The 24,947-nt window shown below is 38.9% G+C and overlaps 1 protein-coding gene across 3 annotated transcripts in view; it reads left to right on the top strand.

Moving 5' to 3' along the window:
- The window catches only part of CDKAL1 (CDK5 regulatory subunit associated protein 1 like 1), a 654,086-nt gene that overhangs the window by 403,808 nt on the left and 225,331 nt on the right, over positions 1-24,947 (top strand). For all 3 annotated transcript variants that reach the window (XM_030552528.1, XM_030552526.1, XM_030552527.1), the window contains exon 11: positions 7,369-7,514. In XM_030552528.1, coding sequence (XP_030408388.1) covers positions 7,369-7,514 — 146 coding nt within the window. The remainder of the gene's footprint in view (positions 1-7,368; positions 7,515-24,947) is intronic.

A 24,947-nucleotide genomic window follows, 5' to 3' on the forward strand; every position in this document is an offset into this window, starting at 1 on the left:
CTTGGTGAGGGATATGCCTCCATGTCTCATACAGCATGTGGCCCCCCCCATCTCCTTCTGCATGGAGGAGGGAAACACGCTGGGACTTTGGCTTCCAGCTTGGGTCCCTGGGCAGGCCTAAGAGTATAGAGGAGGCACTGCCGTCATACCTGCCCTCAGCTTTGTAGAGCCAAGGCCACTAGTGCCCAGTTCCATCCTGCACTAGAACAGCCCTGCTAGATAGCATGAGGGTGGGGGGGTCCTTATTGGTTAATAGGTTTAGTAAAGCTGTAGCCTCTGTATTTAACCATACTGTGGTGTACATGTCTCATTGTTTCTTTGTCTGCATCAGTGGATCATGTCTGTTTCTGGACTGCATTACAGCAGCAATACTTAAATAATAGACCACAGCCACTTGCTTCTCATTCAGATTCTGCTGGTGTTGCTGTTCACCAGCTACTTTAATGTGCATCTGAAAAGGCAACTGTCAGCAGAGACCCTTCATTATATGACCTAATCTAGCATGTGTCAGAAAGGAAAAGATTGTCCTTATGGGAACATGAAAAATAAACCAGCAAGTGTTTCTTTAGATCTGACTGTTTGAGGAGACGCTATATAGGTGGCAGTTATTAATATCAGCGTTCCTTACATATGACATAGGACCAGAGTAATTGATTGTTTCTAGGCTAGGGTAATAGAAAAAAAGGTCTACGGATTGTCATACAGTCATTTGTACAGAAGCATGAATATTGATATTTCATTGTGTGATGTAGTTCTAATATGCAAGCTCTTATTACAGGTTGACTGGTTGATTTCCTTCTTAAGTATTAGTTTAGTGAAATGTATATGTTGTAATTGTTATGACAAAATATACTGGCTTGAAAAAAATCTTTGTCATTGTCTGTTCAATGTGCTGCATGTGTTAAGAACTGAATGAAAAATGGAAGGACATCCCACGTACAACGTTGCAAGGTCCCAACTTCAGAACAATTGTTCTGAAAAGTTAGATTAAAACAAATTCATCTGTTCTGTGGGCCTTTAGATCCTACATTGACTCTCTCCTTCACATATAGCTAATATTTTTATGTAGTTGTTAGTAGATGCCACAACAGAGGGGAAATTGGCAGTCAGCTGTTTCTATTATGATTAAAGACAAGTTTTCAAGTGGTTCCTTTACTACATCCAGATAGGAATCAAATAAGTTGTATATTTTTTTTTCCTACTGGCGGAAATATAGAATGAAATCTAGTAATGCAAAATGCTGTGTGAAAATATAAACAGGAAACAGATGAGAGAGGCTGTGAAGTAGAACTCTGTTAGTCTGTGGTATCCTTTTACATCCTCTCTGGGCTACTAACTAATAGTTTTAATAAGTGATGAAACCTAATATTTTGTATTCAGTTTGTGCTATGGGAATATCTGTAAGGATTAGCTAAGTATGACTGTTCAATGCAAAGCTGTGTTTGAATAAAGCCTGTATTGTAAAGTACCTGGTTGAGTTTTAAGTACATGAAAGGTGAGACTTGTTAAGACTGGGAAATCTCGTTTATCTTGAAGTTTTGAGGCAGTAATTTCAAGTAACAGCTGAACTCATATAGGCTTTGAAAGCTGACATGCAGGTTTTTTAAGTAATTAAACAAAACATTCTTTTAGTACATCTGTTCCAGCTCCTTAGGGACAACTGCAGACTCCTGTTTTCCTATCTTAATGGGGAAGTTAAGGAAGTAGCACTAGTTAGACAAATGACATAGAGGATATGTCTACACAGCAGCTGAGAATATGCATCCCAGTGCAGATAGGCATGCACTTGCTCTGTTTGGGCTAGTGCTCTGAAAATAGCAGTATGGCCATGCCAGCATGGGCAGTGGTTCAGACTAGACACCTGAGTACATACTCAGGGGGTTGGGCAGGTATTCAGATAGCCAGTCTCTCCACCAATAGTTACACTGCTATTTTTAGCACCTCTGCATGAGCAGAGCTAGCGCATATCTGCCTACCTGCACTGAAAGGCATGCTCCTGGTACTGGGTAGGCATACCCAGAGAAATGCCTGACTGACCAGTATTTCTCTTTTACCTGTTAGGTCCACAATTGTTTTTTAAATGCACTGAAGTTGAGTTACGATTTCTGTAGTGCTTGTTACAGAAAATCACAATATCAGGGAAGATTTGACATCTGAAACTGATGTATAAGTAAGCCCAAGGTGTTGGTATTTTCTTTGGACATGATCTCTTTTCTTCCCTTGCTTTCTTTTTTGTCTCACTGAGTTTTGTGCAGATCACTGAAAAACAAAGAGGGCACTGTCTGTCTGTCTCTGGAGAGTGTGTAAACATTTAGTAGTGCAGTAAGAAGACAGACAGACCCAGGAAACCAGACATTCACCTTATATATACAGTGGTTAATGAGCAGTTTGAAAGCCTAAATTGGAGTTTAGGGTTTTGACTTTGCTGGCTCAGCTACAAGTTACTCAGTGATTTAATATTGCAGGCTGCAATCCTTATTCTGTTTATGGATACATACTTTAAAGTGGGCATATACTTGCACAGCTTTTAGAAAGATAATCACATATGTAGTTTGGTACCACTACCTAAAACACATCATTAGTTTGTCTTATCAGTAAAACAATGTAGCTCGTAAGCCTGTTTGCAAGACAGGAATAATATTTTACTCATGCTGTTTGATGGGACAACACTCAGTCCAAAATCAAAGTCAAAGCCTTTTATCTTATCACCATTTCTGCTAGCTCATTTTTCTTGATAATTGGTGAAATAGAATAGCATGGGGAATAATACTATTAAATCAGATTACTTTCCATACCTGGAGTCAAAACCTTGAGGAAATCTTGTCTGCCTATACTAGTTAGATACCATCGAGCTTTGGATAATAAAGCTGGAAGTCTTTGATTTTTATGAGACTTAATAAACTCTTTCAAGAAACATATTTCAAGCAATTTGCACAGGACTCCTTAAAACATTTCAACATTGAAAGTTAACTCTGAAAGTAAACTGTGGTGGATGGCCCCAGAGGTGGGAAGTGTAAAGAGAAGGGAGGTTCCAGTGACAGAATGGTGCTGTATAACCTATTCTTCACTGCGGGAGGCTATAAGGGGCCAGCATAAACCAAAAATGGGGCGATTTGTCTGTGAAGAAGCTGTGATTGAGGCAAGCAGTATGTACTGGTTAGGCATGTCCATTCAGCATGCTCCACTGGAGTGGGCTCTTACGCAGCCCCCTTTCCAGATTAATGCTGCCCTTCCCTGATGAAAATCTTGAGAGAAGTCAAGTTTTACAGTTTCATGGCAACTGCTCCTGTTTTCCGCCTCCATGGTCCACAAAGAGCACCTAGTTTAGGTTCTACATCTCACTCCCTCCTGATGCGAATTTTTAAGGCTGCGCAGCTCTCTGCCTTACACTGTGATGTCCTCAGTAAGCCAGTCTGTCTAAAGGCCAGCACCTGTGCTTTGCTTTCTCTCTGAGGACTATGACCAATGTTTTGATGCAGTTATCAGTTACCACACAGCTCTTTCTAAACCAGAAAATTTATTATTATTTTAATTAATTATTATTAAGGTAAAAGCATTACAGAGAATACATTAAAGTAATCGAAGAAATTGAACACACATTTAAAAGGTTACTAGAGATCACTCCCAGCTTCTGCCTATGTCTCTGGTAGGTTTTAGTCTTTCAGAACCCACAGCTGGGTTTTCCACCAGTTGTAATTTATCTGTTTTAGATGCAAAATGAAAACCCCGAATCAGTGTAAGCTTGTGCTGTTTATTCAAAAGTCCATTCTTTGTCTCTTGGTCTCTGGAGAATCCAGTTTGAACAGAGAATCCACTGGTACCTCTTGGGGGAAAGCGGATGCAGGGAGAGGAGAAGGGTTACAGCCTGGCTTGTTTGTCTTAATCAGCATCCACTGTTTTTAGTTCCTGGAGGAGCTGTGGTAGCCCTCTCTCATGGAGTAGAACACAATCATGCACAAACCATTCATTTAAAACAATGGACCCTAAAGATACTTCATGGGATCGCAGTATCTGACACAGTAGTATCACTGTCTGCTCTCGTCATAGCGAATCCATATGAGATGCAATTTCTATGCCTGCTCTGAACCTGGCCTCCTTTGTGTATATAATGTGTATATCTGTCTCTCCCACACATTTCTCTCTCTCTCTCTCTCGCGCACGCGCACACACACACACACCCCTACATAATTAGCTTTCTGAAAGATACATTTGGTTTGATATTGAGACCCCTGTGTCTTTTCCAAATATAAACCAGTACTGTGAAAATGTCAATGACATTTATCAGCACATGGGTGACCATCTCAGGCATTCCCTCAGGATTTTTTAGCTTCCTGATTTTACACTTGTGGTTCTTTCTGTGAAAAGTCAGGGGCCCATAATGACAGTTGAAGAGCAGTTCAGTTAATTAAAGCTGGGAATCCTCTGACATATTAGCACAGAACTGAGCAAAATGAGTTTATTAACTGAATGTAGTCATGTTCTTGTGCCTGATACAAATCTGCAACTGTGATTGCAAGGATCATAAAAGCCCCTGTGTGGTTTCCATGAAAGCTAATTAGAACGAGTAGTTTTGGCCAGGGACTTTTTTAATATAGCTGCTGAATGTATTTCATGTTAACTCTTCCTCTCTTACAATGAACAGAGTTAAGTTTCCTGTTAGTACATTGTGCTGCAGTAGGTCAAATGCAAATTGCATTGATTTGCTGCAAGTTACTGAGAATTAATACTTATTAGGTTATTCTTGTTTGGAGTAGTCACTGCAGAAAAAATGTCTTCTAGTTTTGGAGCCTTTGAAGTTCACATTTTCACACTTTTCTCTGCAATCATGACAGCTGGAATCTTTCTTTAAAAAAGCAAGCAAACAAGCAAGCTGAGTTTCTCACATAATCACAGGACTCCAGGAGCAGGAGCTTTAAGAAACACAACAAATATTGAGCAACTCATGATAAAATCGAGAGTTGTCAACACTGCAATGTAGTCTCCTATGCTGTCCAGTATTCAGTATAACCTTACCACATGCAGTTATACCTCTTATTCTTTTAATATTTATTCATTTATTTATTTTTACAGAACTTCTCAAGCTATTCAAAAGTTAAAAGCAACATTTGATATAAAGCTGGGCTCTGTGTCTCAAAGAGAAGCAGGCACTATGCCAAAAAAAGAGGGGGGAGAGGGAGCAAAGAAAAGATAATTTCAGAAATTGATGAGTGAAAGAGGGAACACAAAGGACCAAGTCTACCACTGTATATTGCTTAACACAAAAAGGCCCGAATTTTGATTGGGGTCTCTGGATGGTGGTATACTGTAAATATAAAATAACAATTAAATAACTGAGAAAGAAGAATAGACTCAAAAATAAAAGCCTTACACTGAGCCTTAGAAAACCTAGAAGAAAAATGATGTTGAGATCTAGAGAATATGAGTGGGAGCTTAAATCTTCAATTTTTTTTTTGATTCAGTGGTCAGCACAAAAAGATTCAAGTATTGTACAAAGGAAGCTGAATAGGAAGATAGCAAAACAAAGCTAACATGTCACTAGCTGTGTAGTGAGAGGATTGATTGGTTGATTTAAAACCTGAACAGGGACACATTTTAAGAAAATTTCAAAAAATGCTGAGGCAAATTAGTGATTTTTGCCTTACTGCTTATTCATTACTTACTTGTATCATAAATGCAGTATAGTTTTGAAGGATAATTCGGAGTAAACTGTTTTGAATTAGGAGTAGAACTGGCTAAAGAGGAAGAGTCTGCTGTGCAAAGGAATTCTGTACTGGAACAGTATTCAATTCATCACTCATACTGGAGCTTTTTTGCCTTGTTTCCCTTATTTGATAAAGGAAACATAATATTTTTATTAGTGATGGGCAAAATAATATATTTGGTTTTGTAAAACTGGGATTGTTCGTTGCAAATATTTTTATGCAAATCCCCAAGGTTTATGGGGAAGAGTTAGAGAGAGTGGCAAAACTGGGAGTGATCATATTTGGCAAAACTTTGTGTTAGGGTTTTGTTGGGGTGTGAGAGTTGGATGCAAGTCTTATGTTATCTGAATATCTAAAGTTTAGATAAAAGCTTCTGGTTGGTTTTTTTTTATTTATTTTTTTTTTTTTTACAGAAATGTTTCAAAAAAATACAGGTCCACTGTGGCACTTTTCTGTCATCTGTGAATGTGCTTGATGTACCTTATGTTGATCTCTTAGCTTGGTTTAGCTGCATATACCTTGTTGTGCATGTATTGCATTATTAATGTATTTATTAATATTTGTACTAATCTAACATTTTAAATTTGTTTTATCTATTTAAGGTAGGTAAGATGTTTTCACCAAATAATGTTACTATTTCTCTCCTTCATTTATACACTGTTTTTTAGGACAATATTTCCAAAAGTGACGAGTGAGTTTTAGGGTATTTCAGTTCTCGAGTGCCCAATTTGTGACACATTAAAGATGTCTGTTTTTGGAGGATGGTGAGGGGCATTAGCTTAGCACTTTCTTAAAAATCAGACCTTTTTAAGGCACATCAACTTGGGCAGCCAAAAACTTCAACTTAAATTGCATATCCTGCCAATGCTGTAAAAAGCAAGGAAATCAGCAGTTACATCATTCATCTTCCCATATACTCTCCATTACATTCCAACCACGATCCTACACAGCCCCCATCCTGTTTCCCCAAGGCCCCATGTCATATGTCCTCTGCTCATCCTATTACATCTCCCATCACCTTTCAAGCCCACCCTTGTGCTTCGAAGTACTCAATAAATGTATTTACTTTTCAACAGTCACCTTTTAACTTCCAGTTTCTTCTTGCGCTCATATTACAGGCTGAAATCTGCTACATAGTAGAGGAGCAAGTCTGCAACTCTTGGCTCTTCCTTAACTAGCAAACGGCCAATCTTAAAGATGCTCAAAATAGAAACTAAAGAGGATGCACTTAGATGCAAATGTATGTGGGCTGGTTTGTCTCCCGCAGAAAAAGAGCTATTCATTGCTCCCTGATGAAAATCTCTGAGAGCACCGCTAAAGATTTTAATCACACTAAGTCAGTGTTTTGGAATTCTGTGCTTCCAGTGTTTGCTCTTTAAATTATATTAATGTCTCTATCAGACAATACTAGGTAGAGGACAGCACTCTCTTGATACATTCTATTTGAAGTGAAGTATAATTCTAAATCTTTTCATTTTATTGCTGAAAAATTCTTGATAACCTCTCCTCCTGTCCTTGCTGACTCACGGATAGGCAATATAACTGAGTTTTGTTTGGGCATCAGAATCCCCATTATTGACCCTCATTAGCATGTGTGATTTTTATGGGATTTCTGTGCATTGTTTTAATTATTGGCTAAAAATATTTTCTTCTGACTAATTTTTAGGAAATGGCAAAGATTCTCAATCATCCAAGAGTATATGCTTTTCTTCACATACCAGTCCAATCTGCTTCTGACAGCATACTCATGGACATGAAAAGAGAATACTGTGTGGCAGACTTCAAACGGGTAGTGGATTTCCTTAAAGAAAAGTAAGTCTGTTAATACTCAAGAAAATACCAGTTCTTTTTTTGTAATGTCAAGAACATGTGGCTGAAAATGCAGTTTCTTGCAACCTCATAATTAAGGTATGAAAAAGCTTTCAAAGTCTGAATTTCCTATAAACCTCTTGATATGGTTTGCTCATTTGGCTGAGTTTCATAAATACTGTCCATCTTTGCGTGACATGCTTTTAGTTTGTCAATAGATTCCTAATCTTTTTCAAATAATAGAATTTTAGATTATTTTTATGCCTGAACTACTATGTATAGGTTGTTTGAAGTTCATTTTGCTGAAGTCTTTAACTTTAATGTGGCTTTTTGGTATTATATAATCTGCATACTGGAGATGGTCCAGCTCATGATAACATAAATAGACATTTTTTTTTTACTATGTAGTATTTTATATTCTCTAACTGGAATAAATTTACTTTTGTATGTTAATCCCCTGAGTTGGCCTTAAAAGAATTGCAATGACTTATGGAAAGACTTTTTTCCTATAAGGACAGAATATATGTTGACATAAGTAAAAGTGTCGAAACATGTTGTATTTTTCCTAACAAAAAGACAAGTGATGTTATGTTAAGCAGGAAAATACTTTTAAAAGCCAGTAATAGTATGTTTAGCATTCTATTAAGTAAGTTGGGGTTTTTTAGTTGTTGGGGTTTTTTTTACCTATGACATCACGTACTAAGATTGAAGTGCAAAATGTGGCACTAAATATCTTTCTTACAATTACTTTGTAACTTCTTGGCCTATTTTGAATTAATATTCCCATGTGGAATGACAGAAAACTCATAATAACCTGAAGGAATTATTTCTCACTTTCTTTCTTTGGCTTTCTGTCTGTCTGTCTATCTGTCTATCAAATATGGGTATTTGTGTGTGAGTTTGTGCTTGACTTACCTTGGGTGTGATTTGTTGTTGTTTTGTTTTGGGGAGTTTTTTGAATGAATGAAGATTCTTCACTTTACACGCTGGGTTTGGGATTTCACTCATTTACACCCACTTAGTTTAGAGTGCCAATTTTTTTTATTCAAATCACTGTAAAATACAGTGGTTTAACTATAAAAATGTGAAAAGCTTCATGGCAGGTGGGAGGCATAACAAAGAATAATTGTTAAAAAACGGAAGGACCCTCTCCTGCAAACTTTACTGAGGTGAGTGGATATTCTTATGCATGCAGGGAAATTGATTGCAATGGGGTTACTTGCAAGAGCAAAGGTTGCATCCATTATTTTTTATCATCATCATTATATTTACTTGTTTTGAGAAGTTTGATTTTTTTCAAACAGTGGATGGTGATGCCTTTGCTGTTCTTTTTTTTTAATTAAGAGGTTAGGTTGGCACACATCTTAACTAGGAACTATGTCAATTTATATCTGAACTGACTTGAAGCTGATTCATTATTCTCTTTAGTAGTTTGAAAGTTGGCAGCTATTATCATAACAGCAGCTGGATTTCAGATAACCTAGTAGTGCTGGCACATATTGGGGCATATGGAATTTTTTTTTAAATCTGCAGCCCTTGCACAAAAAAGAGTGTGAATTACTTAATATCCAAATTTGTAGCAGCAGTTCGTTAAGAATACAATAATCTATGACATAAATCATTTTCCACAAACTTATTACTTATGTAGTAAATTTAGTTAAAAAAAAAGTAATTGTTTTGATGTCTTTATTTAAAAAAACAGTAAAAATAATATTTTATTAGAAATTTACCAGATTATCTAATGGTACCCATTAGGGAACAGTCTCCATTTAGCATATGGAAAATTCTTTGCAACACGTGGCAGCAGAGTGAGGATAGCTATGCAAGACACAGAGAGAGATTTTGGATATTTGTACGTGCACATCTGTTAAACTCATTTGGTTTTCCTTTTGTGCTCAAGAGCATGTGGTCTTTATTTGTAGTCTTTCCTCTCCTGGTAGCAGCCAGCTATGACGTTGCCATATAGACATTCCCATACAGATTTCTCAAAGCAAGAATTGCTGAGACATAACATTGCCACAGACTTCTCCAGAGTCTATACCTAGAACAGCTTATATTAACTATGTGAGGCCATGGCTACACTTACAGTTTTGCAGCGCTGGTAGTTACAGCTGTGTTCGTACAGCTGTGTAGGGCCAGCGCTGCAGTGTGGCCACACTGACAGCTACCAGCGCTGCAGTGTGGCCACATTTGCAGCACTTGCAGCGCTGTTGGGAGTGGTGCATTGTGAGCAGCTATCCCAGCATTCAAGTGGCTGCAACGTGCTTTTCAAAAGAGGGGGGGTGGGGTGGAATGTGACAGGGAGCGTGGAGGAGACAGAGAGAATGGATTTTTGGAGTTGACACTGTTCTCAGCTCCCTGCCTTGCAAGTTGTAAGGACTGGAAGACACACAGTGCCTATCTTCAATCGTTTTAAAAGTTCTAACTCCCTTCCCCCACTCCTCTCTCATTCACTAAATGCAAATTATGTACTTCTAAATACCCGTCAGACCAGATAAGCAACTGCTCAAAACGGACTTCCCCTCCCCCTCTGCCATGTGAGAGTGCTGTTTCTCTCTTCAAGCAAACAGCTGTGAACATTCCAAAGTAATTCCCCTGCCTGCCTCCGCTCACTCAGCAAACAGGAGCTGTGTTTGTTTTTTAAATAAGCAGTTTGGCTGAACTCCGAGCTCTTTTTCTTCCGGTTTGTTGTGGACAGGAATTCTGGGATACCGCCTTATACCCCCGAGGTCAATAAAAGCGCTGGTGGGCGTCCACACTTGCTGACCAGTGCTGGATCACCAGCGCTGGAATCCCTACACCCAAGGCTCGACCGGGTGTACAGCCAGCGCTGCAACCAGGGAGTTGCAGCGCTGGCCGTGCTTTGCAAGTGTGGCCACATCCTAAGTTGCAGTGCTGTAACCCCCTCACCAGCGCTGCAACTCTCTAGTGTAGCCATGGCCTGAGTGTTGAACTATTTTAGCAGTACCAGGAGTGATGGCCCTCTCCATGTCACAAAACAGATCAACCAGAGTTGTAAAGTTTGAACCCACTTACTGCAAATACTACCACAGGACCCAGCCAGTAGATTCAGAATGGCACTTACTCCATAAAATCAGGCATCTGACAAGTAAACATTTATTCTTCGAATGACATTGGACCCATAACACCATAGGTTGTCTCAGTGAAGGAGATACTCCAACACTTGAGATATTCCATTAAGCACTCAGATACCTTGATGAAAAAAACAGACAAATAGAAAGAAAGAAATTCTGAAATCGATAGGAGTGGAATGAGAGAAAGGGAACCATTTGGTGCTTGATCAGTTCGTGCTGGGGCACTAGACACATAATGACCAAGGAACCCCTCCATTCTCAAAGAACCAGGGGAAAGAAACATGGGGACACCTTCTTCACAACCCAAGAGAGAAGCACCATGAGTCATTTCTTTCCTTTGAGAGGCAGGAGTGGCAGCAGGGGGAAATCCCTGTACTGTTGGAGTATTTGCTTGGGTGCGTGCAGAAGTACTTTTCTCCTTCCACACCTACAGTCTCTACTGAGGTGGTGTTGGTATAGTCCTCCAGAGTGCAGGGGTTTTGGTGTTAAAACTCCATTGAGATTATTGGAGCAGTTCACAACCCTCAAAGCTATTGTTTCAGTCTCTTTGGGGACTCAGGCAGACATGCATTGTTTATTCACAGTTTGTTTTCGAGATTTTCTTCACATCCTAGAAACTCTTTTTAAAAATGAAAGCTGATATTCTGATTCAATCATGTGATTCCAGAAGTTGGTCTACCAGGCATAGGCCTTCCGTGCATCTATCTAAATCTGGTCCTGTCTGTAACCACTCAACTGAATGACACTGCTGTTAGCCTGGGATGAGGCTTTGAAGCAGTGTCTGCAATAAAAGGAAACCACAAATAAACACTATGAACTTGAGAAACTGGATTAAAGAACTCATATTTCCTAGTTTATGCACTGTAAAAATGTCTTATACAACCTTGATACCTTTCAAATGCATTCCTTTAACTCTTAGCATACAGACATTTTCTTTAATACAGAAAATGAGTGCTGTGGAGGACATACTGGTACTGTATCTGCTATGTCAATACAGGGTTATCAGACTAACTCTTTAAACAGAATTTATTTGTAAGTGGCTTCAATTTCACAGAATTAAACATCAGCATAAAGGAGATGAGAATATATTGATTCCTTTAGGATCTTGTGTTTTTATTCAAACATATCTGTTGATAACCAATATTACTATGTATTTTCTGCTTGGTGTTTGTGGGCAGAGAGGGACTTAGTTATTTAAAATGTTGATTCTTGGATCAGGTATTAATTTCAAAGTGCTTACTACAAATTTGGGATCTTCATAAATAGATGTATAGTAAATTTAATCCTATATCCAGATATCAGCAATTGTGTTCACTGAGGTTTCACTGTATTAAAATGTGAGTCGTTATTCCTTTAAGTAGTTTTAGTTTAAGATTCACAACATAACTGAACTTTTGAAGGATGTTGTTTGTAGTTATAAAAAAAAGAGTAAGTCTGCTTTAAATTACATCAAAAACTTTTTCAGTTTAATCCCTATAAATTTACTTTTAGCAATAAAAACAAATAATTGGAATATATTTTAGTTAAAGAATATTTGAGATATGAATGTCACATTTCACAATTACTTGAATAACTAGCAACATGATCATATATTGATGAAAGAACCTTTAAAATGGTGATTCTCTTTTGAAATTCTTGTTTGTTACTGTTGACCGAGCTTAATTGTGCTACACCCTTATACATTTCTCCTGTGTGATGCGATTGTTGTTAATGAAAAGATAAATGAATCTTTCTCTCTCGCTTTCTCTATACAAGCCAAGAGAATTTCAGACCAAAAACTTGACTGATAAAAGAAAGAAAATTCAGCCTTAAATCTTGAGAAGGCGCAAAGGAACAACCTTTTCTGAGATGGATTTAATATTTCTGATTAACTTGTTTTGTTCTTGTGAGATTGCGTCCTCATTTTAATGTGATTGCCTACTCCCATCCACTCCAGATTCTTTCCCAGCCCTCAGAACTAGAAATAAAAATAGCTTTTGCAATAGGCTCTGAAGGACAACAAATTTATGCTGTCAGACCAAGTGGGAGCAACTTTCAAAATCAAAGATCTCTGAACTGATCTCCATTGCTTACAAAAAGTAGCCAAAACTTATATATCGTTTAACAGCGTGAGTAGCAATTAAGTGAACGAATATTAATATGATGGAAAATGAATTAAAATGGTATAAGGTGACTAATACTTTTTAAAGAATAAACAAGATCTTAGTTGCCCAGTGATTACAGTATTTTGGGCAATGACACTAAAGAAAACTAGCTACATTTCTAAAAAAGTTCCGAGATACCTTTAAAGTCCGCAGAGGTCAGACAAGGTTTTGGTTTTTATAGTTGCAGTTGCCAAACTTGACTAGATCAGTGATTCATTTAATCTCCAGCCACTTCCTCTGACAGTGGCCAGTACCAGATGCTTTAGGGAATGGTGTAAAAAATCCTGTAGTCCAGGGATTCTCAGCCTTTTTCTTTCTGAGGCCCCCCTCAACATGCTATAAAAACTTCAGAGCCCCGTGGCAAAAGGCGCCAGGGCTTGGAGTTTCAGCCCCACAGTGGGGGCCACTGGGGCTTAGGGTTTCAGCCCCACGGACCCAGGGTCAAGAACTGCTGCTGTAGTCGACAATAATAGAACAACCTGGCCATCTGAACATCTTGGCCCCATCTGTTAGTGATTGACTTATGCCCTGAAGCATGAGAGTTCATATCGCCCATTGTCAAACTTCTCAACTGTCCCTCAGTCAAGGGACATCGCTTATTTTAGCCTCGGAGTTAATTGTTCCATATAAATTTGTTGTCAATCTTATTGTTGACAATTATTTACATAAAAAAGAATGTAAAACTGAACTTATAGGCAGTTATTTACACTCAAGTAATGGGTCTCACGTCATTTTAATTTTCCTGTATAAAAGACTTGGGTCCATCGTTATGTGCCTTAGTCATACATTACGCTCCACATTTGCACCTTGGCAGAGTGAGAGGCATGCTTAGTTGTGTGTTGTGTGAGTGGATGTTACATTGAGGTAACTGGACTTGTTTAGTCTGCAGAAGAGAAGAGTGAGGGGGGAATTTGATAGGAGCCTTCAACTACCTGAAGGGAGTTCCAGTGGGGATGGAGCTCAGCTGTTCTGAGTGGTGGTAGGTGACCGAACAAGGCACAATGGTCTCAAGTTGCAGTGGGAGAGGTCTCGGTTCGATATTAAGAAACACTGTTTCACTAGGAGGGTGGTGAAGCACTGGAATGGGTTACCTAGGGAGGTGGTGGAATCTCCTTGCTTAAAGGCTTTTAAGGCCTGGCTTGACAAAGCCCTGGCTGGATGATTTAATTGGTGTTGGTCCTGCTTTGAACAAGAGGGTGGACTAGATGACCTCTTCCAACCCTAATCTTCTATGATTGGTACATATTGGAACAGATTACCAACAGAGATTATGGAATCCCCATCACTGGAGATTTTAAAGAACAAGTTAGAGTAACATGTTTTTATTATCCATATAAGTGTTTTCGAACTGTACTGTGACAAAGTGGGAATGTTAATGTTTTGTCTGAATACTGTATGCTTCAGTTTCCCTATGTGTTACTCAAGTATCTAGGTGGTGGGACAATGGTGTGTGTTCATTGCAAAGACCCCCTAGAGGGCAGGTGTGACTGTCGTCTAGCTGCCTGGGCACGGACAATGTCCAACACCCTGTATTCTAGCAACTGATGGCCAGGGCCCATCGCCTCCAGGAGCCAGCCGGAGGTGTTGGAGAACAAAGCCAGAGGTGGAGACCAGGTGACCTGTTTGCCCAGTAAGGAGATAAAGGACGGAGGAGGAACATCTGGGCGTGAGTGAAGGTGGGCTGCTGGAAGCGAGTCAGTCTCGTGGTTGGGGACTGAGAGGAGAGAGCCCAAGGCTTTTTGTTCTGGATCCTCCCAAGATGGATATGGCAAAATGTCCCTAATTTCCAAGCTAACAAGATCTGTTCTAAACTGTGATCGCAACAACTAATAAACCCTTCTGTTTTACTCTGCTGGCTGAGAGTCACTGCTGACTGCAAAGTTGGGGTGCATGGCTCCTTTGGGGGCATGTAAGGCTTTCCCAGGTGTCCCATTCAGATGGATTCACTGCTGGGAGCTTACAGTGTGCTGCAAGATCAGACCCAAGCAGGCGCTGAAGCCAAGGAGGCTTGCCCTGAGAATGTGCCCTGAGGGATTGTCACACTATTCAAGGGTCCTGTCTGAACTTCATTCAGAGTAGTTCCAGAGCACTAAGCCTGAGCACTCCGTGACATCAACTAAACTCTTGGTGTCAATATCATCTTATGATAATTAGTTCCACAGGTTAATTACTGTGTATAGAGTAGTTTCATCTGAAAGAGGTCCACACAGTAAACTGCCAGGTATTCAATTAGTCTTCATTGAAAAGATGAAGGTCAAGAGTCAGTCCTGCTAGAATTTGCATCTATGAGTCCAGGAAGTCTGATATTACAAACCTGAGGCTTCTCCAGCTTAGCAATGTTAATATAAACTTTCCCATACTACTACTGAGCTAAGATTTAAATAAAGAATCATCAGAGAGTTTTTCTCAACACACATTTTCCAGTTTAGATAAACATGATATTTTGGGACATCCACTCACTTTCAAAATGCATATTACAATATTTACTCAATACATTGTAACAGCTCTGTCACACCATTACACCCTATCACATAAATGTTGTCTTTTTAGGTATCGTTCTAAAAAAGGTTTTTGAAAAACAGAAAAGACTTCTTAGAGTTCATTGCATTGTGTCGTGTAGGTCCTGCTAAGTTTAAAGATCACTGATCACTAGACTATAACAGCTATTAGAGATTTTATTTTTAAGTAGATTTTTAATCAACAATTTTTAAATAATTTTTAATAATTGCCCTCCTTTTGTAGATTGCTTGTGCTTGCTAAGCTGCTGTAATTGACATCTGCAGAGGAAACTTCATGAGTTAAAAAGGATATTTACAAGTAGCTGCATTTTTTTTTCAAATGTATTCGCTCTGTAGAGCCACACTGATCCTTTCCTCTCTTTCTCTTCAGATAGTTTAAACAGACTTCAGTCAGGTCTTGGAAAAGAACTGAAAATGGTTTTGTGGATAAGGCCTTTTGTAAACCAGGGAATGAGCTTTTGAATGTTTTGTCAATTTATCAGTTTGGTTGTGTCCCCTTTTGTGGGTGAGATGCACAAGGAATATGGGAATTAGGTATTTTACATCTCTCAGCTTGAGAACTCTCTTAGCTCAAGCTATAGGGACTTGGGTTTCAACTCTCCAGGATGATGGATCATTCCCTGTTCTGTAATCCAAGATGACAGCTGTCACAAATGTACACTCTAATTTACTTTTGTACTGCTGCTCTAACTAGTTGCATGGCTTGTTAGGTGTGATTCTGGCCTCCCTGTGGTGTGACTCTGCATAGGGAGTAGATTCAGAAAAACACAAATTAATGGTGAAAAAACCAGATTTGTTAGGTCTAAGTCATTTGTTGCTGTGGCAGGAGTTGGGTTGAGTGTGAAAGCTACACTAGATTTGTTGTTTTAGTCATTATTTTATGGAGTTAACAAATTTAAGAAGGCAAACTTAAAAAAAAAAAGTCTTTCAGAATGAAATTGTTACCAAAATGTTTAGCTATAACTTGTCAGTATTAAATGATTACATTAATCATATTTGCATCATGTCCATCTGTTTCTATTTAGGTATGTAGGTAGATGAAGAAATAATTACTGTATGACAGCGGGAGTTAGTAACTGGTTCGACCTCATCTCCAGTAACTGCAGGTGTACATGATGAGCCTTGTGAAAATAAGTATGATGCAAACAGTCTTCTAATGTTAAAGCAGTCATTTAACATGAAGGACATGTTGTTGCTCTCTAAATTCTTAAAACAAAGAATAACAGAAAATATATTATCTTAAAAGCCAACTGTTCATTAGATTATTTGTTTGCAGTGGCTTACTAAACTGCAGGTTCTTTACAACCAAAGGAGGGGTATTGAATAAAATTATCATGATTCACCAGTAGCAATAAGAAAAATTTAAAAAACACCACTGTTTACATTTATACCCTGTCATCCCCACCCTTCAATATAGCCTCACAAAAAAAGAGTACCCAGAAGAGGCATCACTTTATTATTCTTTGGGGCTAAAACTTATAAACAGTGGTATTTTAAGGGGTAGATTCTGCCATGTTTAATTTTGTTTAGCAAATTAAAATATAATAGAACAAGTATTTGTTCTTCAATAATTATTTTTTCTAATAGCTGGTCTTTGTAACTATATGATGCTATCGCTATTATCCTTATGCTTTGTTTTCCTTTCCTTCCATTTGTTTGTTATATCCATTGAATGAGTTTTGTCTTGAGTTAGATTGTAAAATCTTTGGAACAGGGACTATCTCTGTGTGTTTGTAGAGTGCTCAGGAAAAGGTACTGTAATCTGACTTTGGGGCCTCTTAGTGCTACTGTAGTGTAAACAATAATTAGTGTGCGGAATTATAGTGAGGGCGGAAATGCTTCTTGCTGTGGTAAGAGTGTAATGAATGCCCATGTGAGCTTCATCTTGATAGTCTCAGAAGCTGTCATGGTGTTCTCTTTTTGAGGAGTTATCTTTCTAAAACAAGATCATATATTGTTTGAGCAGGTGAAAATGGGCTTTCATGTATGACTTCATAACAGTCTGCTCACCAATGAAATTACCTTTCTCTTCCCTGTACGCATACTATAGCTGTATTATGACATCCAACTTCACACTAAGAGTATTGGCTGTTAGCCCCAACTCTTTATGTCCCAGAGTATTACTGTTTTACCTGCCAACCAGTTACTTTCATGTGCCTATCATGTGGTATGTGGGGGCATATGCTGGCATGTTAATTTAAAACAATCCTTCAATCTGAGACTGCTTTTGAAGATTAAATGGCACTGTAGAAAATTGTCACATTAACTGCCTACAGATGACCATAGCCTCCTGATTTTTGGGAATAAAAACTATTTCAGCCTGTGTAATAGCTCAGTTCTGTGGCAGTGCATAACAGCCATCCAGTTATGAAAGAGTTATCCATTACTGTGATTTTAGGGAACTTTCTTCTACCCACATTACATTTTCCTGAAAGTCCGAGACTGTCAGTTGAAATTGTAAATTGAGAGATGAAAGCTAGCTCTTTGGAGCAGGGGCAGTCTTTTTGTTCTGTGTTTGTGCAGCACCTAGCACACTCCATGACTAGAGCTCCTGTGTGCTACGGTAATACAAATAATAAGCTACACTCATGCCACACACGCCTGGAAGTTCTAGGACATTGCGCCTGGAATTATAAGATGGATAGGACAATCCACAGGCCTAGTAGTCTTTGCAAACTGCTGTATGTGGACACTACATTGGTGAACTCAAAAAGGGATCGCTGTTGTTGACAAACTCTACTTTTGCAACAATGTAACACTTTATTATAAACCAGGCCTTGGTGAAGAAGTTTTTTTCAATGGTTCCTAAAATGAAAAGCATGTTATCAGGAACAAAAGTATTTTACAAAAGTATTTCTCATTTCCCTTTCCTTTAGTTTACTTTTTACCAACCAGAATTAATAAAGTTGTTTGGAGTGGTGCCTTCTGTTTCTGAAAATTCTATACTTCAGGCTTTCAGTTGATAGTCTTATCTTCAGTTTCCTTCTGCCGTATCCAAATAAAGCCGTTGTTTTGATAGTAGAATGGGAATAAGTTAGGTGAATTAGATATGTCCAATTCCCAATTTCTTAAATACAGAAAAATTGATGTCCCCATTACCCTGTTGGTTGTGTTTTTGGCTGTTTTTTTGCTGAGGTAGGCATTGTAAACATCATGTAATATTAGGAATTTGTGCTGTTTCAGTATCTATTTAATACCAGTGCTTATATATTTCTGCAGTTCAGCTTTTTAATGTTATTTTAAAATAATCATTATAATATTTTATACAGTATTTTGAAACAAAGTAATAATTAGAACAATTGTCCTCCTGTTCTTTATAAGTACCTTTCTGCTTGTTTTGCTATCATTCTTCTCCACTGACAGGGGCAGAGATTTAGGTCCATATTAGAATGGGATGTTAGTTTTCCTATCCTAGATTGATTTTAAAATATTGACAATTGTTTAAGTAATAGTTGCTATGATTACATTTAGTTCTGAGTTCAGTAATAATACTCTCAAGTTTATTATGTGCATCCAAATATATGGTAATATATTTAAATATTTAACTGCATTTGCGTGTCCATTCATTGACAGTAACAGTAGGCATGTCACATATCCCTTCACTGTTCATACATAGAAATTCTGATGAATATAGCAGTTTTTAATAAAAGGGAAATATATTGATTATATGTACATATATGTATGTGCTCATGTGTTTTCACATATTTGTTTCATTGTATAGGTTATAAATCAGCTTGATAAGCCATGTTATTTTTCAGAGTATGAAGCAATAGTATATCTCAAATAAAAAATGACAGTTGGCATGCTAATAGCATAAATAGTAGTTGAAGTCGTATTAACATTAGAGCCCTCAGGGAAAATAAATTGGAATGAATAATTTTAAAAATTAAAAATGTAATATTTCTATAGCTAATCATTATTTTTAAAGAGAATGTCTTGAATTAAACTGTTTAATGTAAGAGAAAAACTAATAACAGGAGAATATTTAGAGGTTGTTAAATCTCATTCACATGTAACCATACAATTAAAACATCATTACTCACGAGACACGTAATGGTTATGTCACTAGTGTGGAAATTTTCTGTGTATATTCACTTGGGGACTGTAATATAGGTTACCTGAGGCGGGGGGAGGGCCTCAAGGTTCGTTTTGTAATCCACGTGTATTTTATATTGGTTGTAAATTGCGTGTGCTACTCTTGAGTTGATGGTCTCTCCATTTTATAATAGAAATTAAATTTTCAATGATGACTGTTTCATTTGTTACATTTTATGATATTAAGAAGAATACAATCTTAAAAAGTTTCTGCACAGAGTTTGAGTGACTGCAGGAATAGAAGATTCAATAATATGTTCTCCATGCCTGTACTGCTTTTCTCTTGTATTTTAAAACATCCTTTGTTTTAAATTCTTCCAACCTTTTTGTTGTCCTAGAGCTCTCACGTTGGTTGGGGAGAAAATGGCTAAATGCTATTGCGATATGACTCTCATTTACAGCATCTCTGTACGGATTTTAAAATGGAGATAGCAATACTTTAAAGAAGCAGGGAGTAATATAAACTCTGTTCCTGATTCACCTAGCTGAAAATTGCAATTCAGGTGCAACCCCCAAGGTAAAGATGAATTCTCGAGTCCAAATACCTTGCAGGTTACATACATGAGGATGTGGAGCCAGAGCTCTTCCCCATTCTTTGAAAATCTGGAGAAAATATTCATCAGTAAAACCCAGAAATCAGAGATGTTAATTTTCTTCTGCGTCATTTGTGTGTCAGAAGCATCCCCACATGAGATGGTGAGCCTTCTCTCTGTGCAGGAGGGAGAATCTGTAAGGACTGTGGCAGATTTGAATTAGTGTCCTAGTAGTAAGACTGTACAACAGTACCAATGCTCTGAGCTACTTATTCTCCTTCCTGTGTGATTTTTGTCAACTATAAATTCAGCACAACTACTTCAGCTCATATAGTGTTTCCTTCATTTCTTTATCTCTAAAGTACACTGTCTTGTTTTGAGGGGGAAATGAACTGTTTGATTGGTTGCAACTGTGTTGCAGGGCCCTTTGTGTGTCTGTGTGTATGCGCGTGCCCGCCTAATCTTAGTTATTTGTTAACATTAGTTACTGGGAGTCTGTTGTCTTTAAACACTTTCAGTGATTGTTTTCCCAGAGAATCTTGAGAGATGAAATCAGTTTCATTTGTTCTGAACAATGGATTGTGGCAGGAATTCTGTGCAGTGGCGGGATGGCTGCACCCACTTTGTTGATTTAAGCTGTCAGGAGACATTGACTCATGTACCTAACGCTAACAACTGTTGGGGCCAGACAGTTCAGCCATAAACTGTGGCCAGCAAACTGTTATATCCACTTAGCTATTCTCCTAAAGTACCTCTCCCATCTTCATTGGTCCCTATACCCAGAAACACTGGACTATGACTCTATGTATTATTCTGAAAGCCATCAGAATTGTACTTCTTCATTCCATTCGTGCCTGTCATTTATTATCTAGCCACCTGCCTGGGGGGGAACTCTTAATGACTCCATGGAAAGTACAATCTATGCTGTACTGTTAATTTCAAGCATATAATTGCTCATCTCAGTTGGCATTGTTTGTGAAGAAATGTACTTACCTGAGATTCTTGTTTCTCTTCCTACTGTACTGTCCAATATTATAGGTGTTTGTGAAACTGTTTCTCTTATACCAGAGATCTAGCAAATAGATAAATAACACTGGAAGAAACTGCTCTTTTTATGGTATAATGTTTAAAACTGTTCATTATAGAAAACCTGGGCAAATAAACACACCCCCAAAATCACTTTTAAGAGAGATGGTTAATCTTTACTTCTTCATAATTTCTTACCTATTTAATTTCTTCCTTAAACTGTTTCCTTCAGTAATAGAATATAACCTCTGTATTCTGCTGTTACCTACTAACATTTCATTAAGAATTCTGGCTTGAGAGTTTTGCCACAACCTTGCTTTAACCACAACTGCAGAGGAGCAGAGAGAGTCTGTGAGGCTTATTTTCATATGGCATTTATTAAGATTATCTGCTGATGGTTGGAATCTAAATAAGATGAATAAAGGCAACGTGAAGATGACAGAATGTCTATCCAACTGCAATTCAGCAGGCAAAATAAATATATTATTCACAATTTTTTTATACAAAGTATATATAATTAAATGTGCATAGGTTAAGTGCAGCATTAAACTATAGTTTAAATGTTGCTGTTTTTGCATGTTAGAGATGTCACCAGAAAGATGTTTTAATTTTTAAATATGAAGTTCTGGGGTAATGATTTAAGGAACAAAACTAAGTTATGGACATGATTTTGAGAGTGGTTTGAATCTGGCCTTCAGCGCCTGCAATTTTATCGGTGCAGTTAAGGTCATTTAAACATCTAAATCAGTGGTGGGCAACCAATGGGACCTGTGGGAAGCGGCGTGGTCTGGCCACCGCTTTCTGCAGCTCCCGTTGGCTGGGAACAGCGAACCATGGCCGCTGCGGGTAGCTGTGCCTGTGGACAGTCAGTGTAAACAAACCGTCTGATAGCCCGCCAGCAGGTTACCCTGATGGGCCGCAGGTTGCCCACCACTGATCTAAATACTTTCCTGTGGTCACAAATTGAGAGGTTAAACATGTAAATAATATTAACTATGCCTGCAGTTATTTGCAAGCTAGTAAAGGGAGAACAACTTGTATAAATCTGGTCCAATATGTTGAATTTATGGCCTCTTTCATAACAAACAACAAAACTTGATAAACTACATTGAACATTTCAAAGTGATATTAAATCAATGAAGTGGATCCACTACCTAAAGTGATTTATTGTAATTCTCTAATAGGATTCCCAGGTGTCTGGTTTTCGACTGGAACACCAGTTGAAAAGGGACCCTGGCGGCTCTGGTCAGCACAGCGGAGACGGGGCTGCTAAAAGTCTGGTTGGCTGCAGCACCAGTGGGGCAGGCAGGCTCCGTGAGTGCCTCCGCACAGCTCCTGGGAAGTGGCTGACATATCCCTGCAGCTCCTAGGCGGAGGGGTGGCTAGGGGCTCCACACACTGCCCCTGGCCACAGATGTTCCCCTCACAGCTCCCATTGGTCAGGAACCTCGAAGAGCCTGTATCCCTTCTGCACTCTGAAGCCCTTGGCCCCAGCCTGGAGGCCCCTCCTGCTCCCTGAACCCCTCATTTCTGGCCCCAGCCTGGAGCCCAGAACCCATACCTCCTCCCACACACCAGCCCCCTGCTCCATTCTGGAGTCCCCGCCCGTACTCTGAACCCCAGAACCCTCTCCTGTACCCCAGATCCCTGCATCCCCAGTTGGAGCTCTCACACCCTGCACCCCAACCCCCCCGACCAGAGCCCCCTCCTACACCATGAACCCCTCATTTCTGGCCCTATCCTGGAGCCCACACCCCCAGCTCAGGGCCCATGCCTCCTCCCACACCCCAACCACCTGCCACAGCCCAGTGAAAATGAGCAACTGAGTGAGGGTGGGAGAGAGACATGATGGGGGGTGGGGATGGAGTGAGCAGGGGTGGAGCAGGGGTTCCCACAACTGGGCTTTACATAAAATATTAAATTTTGTGAAATTCGTATTAAAATCCTGAGTTGCCAACACTGTACTTGCATATCTATTCCTTCCTCCAAAGCAGCTTTATGCATGTACACTACGGCATAAGGGGAAAAACAAGATTTTAAATATTTGTTTTATTTACTTGCTCTTTAACTGAATATTAATGTGCAGTAATTGATACTGATTTCATTTCGCTCTTCCTTTGATCGGAGTTATCTAAGTGAGTTGTATGTGTTTGTAGGACAGAATAAAAAGCTGCAGGACTATAGTCATCAGATAAGACCTGTATGTCACATGACAGAGGGTAACTTTAACTTTCCCTTATCAGTACAAGCAGGGTAGTGATTTTCAGGAAACCTTGCATTAATCTCAGAGTTTAATAGGTAGCAATTGCTTCCCTTAGGGATCATTCTGGCACACAGTATTTCAGTAGTTGCTTCTTCTCTCTCACATAATTTTTTCCTCCAAATACTTGTCTAATTTTTGTTGATACATTTTGCAGCTTATTCCATATATTAATTACTCTTTAAAAATTGAAACAGTCCAACCATCACTAAATGATTTACTCATCTATCATAGATTATTTTATTTTCATACTGGCTACTTCAGACAAATATGAGCTAGAGTGTGCGTGCTTAAATTTTACTAGTCTTGTATTTAATTTTTTATGTTTTTTCCTGTCCTAAAACAGTGGTTGGGCCTTGGATCTGAATGTCAGTGGGGTCAGAGCACTGTACTGTGTTTCCATTTACTGTATATCAAACCTACCTCCTCTGCCCAGTAAATGGTGATGCAAGGAGTTACCAACACAGGCTTGTCTTCTGTACTGTGTATTACATTTTGCTTGTAATTTCAGTCAGGGTACCTCTATGTGAGAGGAGCGGAAGAAAATTAGAATTACAGGTGGAAAAACCGTTCACAAGAACTGAGGTGCTTCCCATACTGTTGCATTCCTAGTGGAAATAAGAAATACGTATGTATAGAGAACTTGACAATTGAGATTTTATGTCCTATCCAGATTACGAGTTTACAATAAAGTGTGTGTGGTCTTAACAACATTCGTCAAAACAGTAACTTTACATGTGAACATAAATAGAACAGTGTATGTCATGATATCGCAGCTCAGAGCTTTGCAACAGAAAGAATATTTGAGTGTCTGGTTATTGTATCATCTAAAATGTTTCAATATGATGTAAGGCTATGCTAATCATTATATTGAAGTATGCTCGCCTGATTAGATTTAATGTCTGAAGAATTCAGTAAAGTTAAATATTAATGGGAGCAGTTTCTGGTTTATCATGATTTGTGCTACTGGCTAGATAAGAATACTTACTATGCTTTTAGTAGACTACAAAAATACATGAAATATGTTACCAGGCTTTCATTACACAGGGAATGATAAAAGCTTAAATCTTTTCATGTACATTTTCACACACAAATTCCTTGTGCTAAAGAGTTTTAAAATGAAGTATAGTCATTCTGAAATGTAGCTGACGTATAATCCTTTTTACAAAATTGTTATAACTAATGCAAATAAAATTTGCCAGAAGCAGAAATGTCGATTGAAGACTTTAAAACAAAAAGCTGCCCTATCATTTTCATTATATGAATTACTTTAATATTACACTAATATTTTCCATTTTCTAGGACAGTGGTCCCCAAACTGTGGGGCACAGTCCCGCAGGGTTGTGTGGAGAAATGTTCGGAGGGGCCCAGGCCAGCCCCCACGGGGGGGCAAAAAGGGAGTGCCACACTTCCAGCCCTGCTCTGCCCCCAGACCATCTTCACCACCAATCCCGTTCAGCCTTCAGGCCCAGCTCTGCTGCCTGGCCTGATCCACCGCCAGCCCAGCTCTGCCTTCATTTCTTCTCTGCCGCCAGAGCAGCTTCACCTGTAGCTCCAGTTCCTTCCCCACCGCCAGCTCTGCCTTCAGCTCAAGCTCCTCTGCTGAGGAAGCCTTGGCTGTGCAGCAATGGAAGGGGGAGAGGGAGAGACGGATTCTATTAATGGGGAAGGAGGGCCGTGGCTGAAAATATTTGCACACCCCTGTTCTAGGACATGTTATATTCTGTTATTGTTACTTTGTTACTTTGTTACTTTTGCCCACAA

The sequence above is a fragment of the Gopherus evgoodei genome, chromosome 2 (genome assembly GCF_007399415.2).
Source record: "Gopherus evgoodei ecotype Sinaloan lineage chromosome 2, rGopEvg1_v1.p, whole genome shotgun sequence".
Taxonomy (NCBI): Eukaryota; Metazoa; Chordata; order Testudines; family Testudinidae; genus Gopherus; species Gopherus evgoodei.